The sequence below is a fragment of the Lathyrus oleraceus genome, chromosome 6 (assembly GCF_024323335.1).
Source record: "Lathyrus oleraceus cultivar Zhongwan6 chromosome 6, CAAS_Psat_ZW6_1.0, whole genome shotgun sequence".
Lineage (NCBI taxonomy): Eukaryota > Viridiplantae > Streptophyta > Magnoliopsida > Fabales > Fabaceae > Lathyrus > Lathyrus oleraceus.
The window spans coordinates 225,672,160-225,675,108 of NC_066584.1; the positions used below are offsets into that span (position 1 = coordinate 225,672,160).

The 2,949-nt window shown below is 39.2% G+C and overlaps 1 protein-coding gene across 1 annotated transcript; it reads right to left on the bottom strand.

Annotated features, from left to right (window-relative positions):
• Positions 1-237: 237 nt before the first annotated feature.
• LOC127094889 (uncharacterized) lies at positions 238-2,298 on the bottom strand. Its single transcript, XM_051033654.1, has 6 exons — positions 2,071-2,298; positions 1,892-1,947; positions 1,474-1,801; positions 1,259-1,357; positions 953-1,123; positions 238-843 (listed from the first exon to the last, which is right to left on the bottom strand). Exons 1-6 carry the CDS (start codon positions 2,296-2,298, stop codon positions 238-240), a joined length of 1,488 nt encoding a protein of 495 aa, XP_050889611.1.
• Positions 2,299-2,949: the final 651 nt, after the last annotated feature.

Genomic DNA, 2,949 nt, shown 5'->3' on the forward strand with positions numbered 1-2,949 from the left:
AACAAAGCCCACATAGATCCACTTTTACCTTGGGCATAGTGAAAAGATTTTTGAAAATAACAAAAAAAATATATTACTTTGATAAGTGAATAACAGAAGGAACATCAACAATAATCAAGTTTTGGCACATCGATCCATGTGTCACAAAGTTGGCGCTTCTTGCTCTTCATTTAGGATGGTGGCAGCAGACTAATCTTTAGAATGAATAAAGCCATCACTATGAAAAACTTCTTAAATTCACTTTAAATCTATTTGGGTTGAACCGGGTGAAAAACCCAAACCAGCTCTGTTCTTGTTCTTGGCAAGCTCAACAACTCGTCCCCACTTAGTAGATTGGCAATTCTTCAACACATGTTGGGTATCTTTCAAGGATGACATGGATTCCTCATTCTTTTTAGCAGCAATATTATCAATAGGAAGAGCTTGAAACGATGTTCCCTCAACTTCGTCGACATCAATGTATGAAAATAAAGAGAGATGACTCACCAACATGGCCTGCTCGCCACCCATGATCACTAACTTCCCATTATTTATAAACTTCAGCTTCTGGTGTAGAGTTAATGTTACTTCCCCAGCCTTATGAATCCACAGACGTCCTAAGAGACAACTGTAGGCGGGATGAATATCTATCACTTGAAAAGTGATCTGAAATAAGCACGGACCTATCTTTATTGGGAGATCAACCTCCCCAATTACAGTCTTCCTTGAGCCATCGATGGCCTTCACAATAACTCCACTGAATCTCATTAGAGAACCTTGATAAGAAAGCTTGGATAGAGTGTCCTTAGGCAGAACATTTAGAGAAGAACTAGTGTCCACCAGCATATTGGACATGGCATCTTCCTGACAATTCATAGAGATATGCAGAGCCAAATTATGGTTCCTCATTGAAGCTCAGATTATTACATGTGGTAATATTAGCCACAATGCCATCAAATTTATCAATCATTACGTCATGGTCCACATAGGCTTTCTCCAGAACCTTCTGCAAAGCCTCTCGATGAGCTTTTAAACTCATCAGTAAAGATAAAACAGATATCTTAGACGGAGTGTGCAACAACTGGTCTACAACATTGAAATCACTTTTCTTAATCAATTTCAGCACTTCACCTTGATCAGCATTCTGATTCACAATGTTGGATTGAATGGCTTACATAACATGAGTTTTCTCTTGAGTTGATTTCTCTATCACCGCATCTTTAGTTCTCTTAGGAGTTACAACAGCAAATATCAGACCATTTCAGGTTACCCCACTTACATCGACAATGTTAACAACATAAGAAAAAGAAGGAATATGCACCTCTTTACCGTTTTCCACCATGGCAACATTATACTTGTAAGGTATAACTTTATCAAACTCATAAGGAATATGACCCATCAAACAAATAACTAACGAGAAACAACAACCCTTTGACCATCATATGCAATTGCAACTGGTTATGGGAGATTAAAACGGGGAACTATGGCGTTCACCTCATGGTCATCTTCATTTCTATCCCTTGTGACCTGAATAAGGTTTTGATCCAACATTTCTTGTAAGTCTTTTTTCAAAACAACACATTCTTGGGGATCTTTAGAACAAATATGGCAAGAAGCATGGTCATGCTCATAATAGCTCAACTCACATAAATTTGCATGCATTTCAACCAAGTATTTTCTGATCAAATTGACATCAAAAGTTTGGTACTTTCCTGGACATCCTTCAACCATATTCACAATTGCACCACACTGTTTGGGAAACAAATTAGCTTGTACATTGGGACTAGAGTCTTCAAAAGACAAAATTCCACTTTGCATTAACCTTATCACCCCAACTTTCAAAGCAAAACAATTCTCAATATCATGGTCGGGTGCTCCTTGATGGAATGCACAATGTTGATCAGGTTTATACCACCACAGAAGCTCTTTCGGAATAGCTGATGAAGTTCTTATTTGTATCAAATTCTTCTGAATCAAAGCAGGAAATAACTCTGTATAGGGCATTGGAATTGGATCAAATTGTGCATGCCTATGGGCACGATTCTGTTGATCCGTTCATTGTTGAAAATGCGATTGATAACTCGGTGCTACTTGAACGACCGGAGCAGAATTAATAACTGAAGTTACGGACGCCATATGCTGATGACGTTGACTTTTCCTCGGAAGCCTCATAGGTTTCCCTTGCGAGATAGCATTATCACTGTGTTCCTTCTTTTTGGGTAACCCACTCCCATACTTTCTAGAACTGTCAGTCGAACCACCTTCTTTCAACCGTCCTTCACGGACACCTTCTTCTAATCTCAAACCCAAATTTACCATCTCAGTAAAGTCACTAGGCACACTTGCGACCATCTTGTCATAATAAAACAGACTCAACATCTTTAAAAATAACTTTGTCATTTCCTTTTCTTCCAACGGAGGACTAACCTGTGCAGCGATATCGCGCCATCTTTGCGCTTACTCCTTGAAAGTCTCTTTATCCTTTCGGGACATAACACAAAGTTGATCTCTGTTCTGTTCCATGTCAATATTATACTTGTACTGACGAACGAACGCCTCACCTAGGTCATTGAAGGTTCAGATCTGAGTGCTATCGAGCCCCATATACCATTTCAGAGCGACACCAGTCAAACTGTCTTGAAAGTAGTGGATCAACAATTGATGGTTGTCAGTCTGAGTCGACAACTTATGAGCGTGCATCACCAGATGACTCAAAGGACAAGAGTTACCTATATACTTTTTGAAATTTGGAACCTTGAACTTGTGCAGAATCTTCACATTAGGAACTAAACATAAATCATGAGCATTCTTCCCAAACAAATCTTTCCCCGTCAAAGCCTGAATCTCTTTCTGCATAGCCTGAAACTGATCTTGGACTCGTCCATTATTTCATAAACACCAAGAGTTTTGCTCTGGTCAGCATGAAAAACAGGTTCTTCGACATAAGGAGCAACATGAACCACGAGAGGT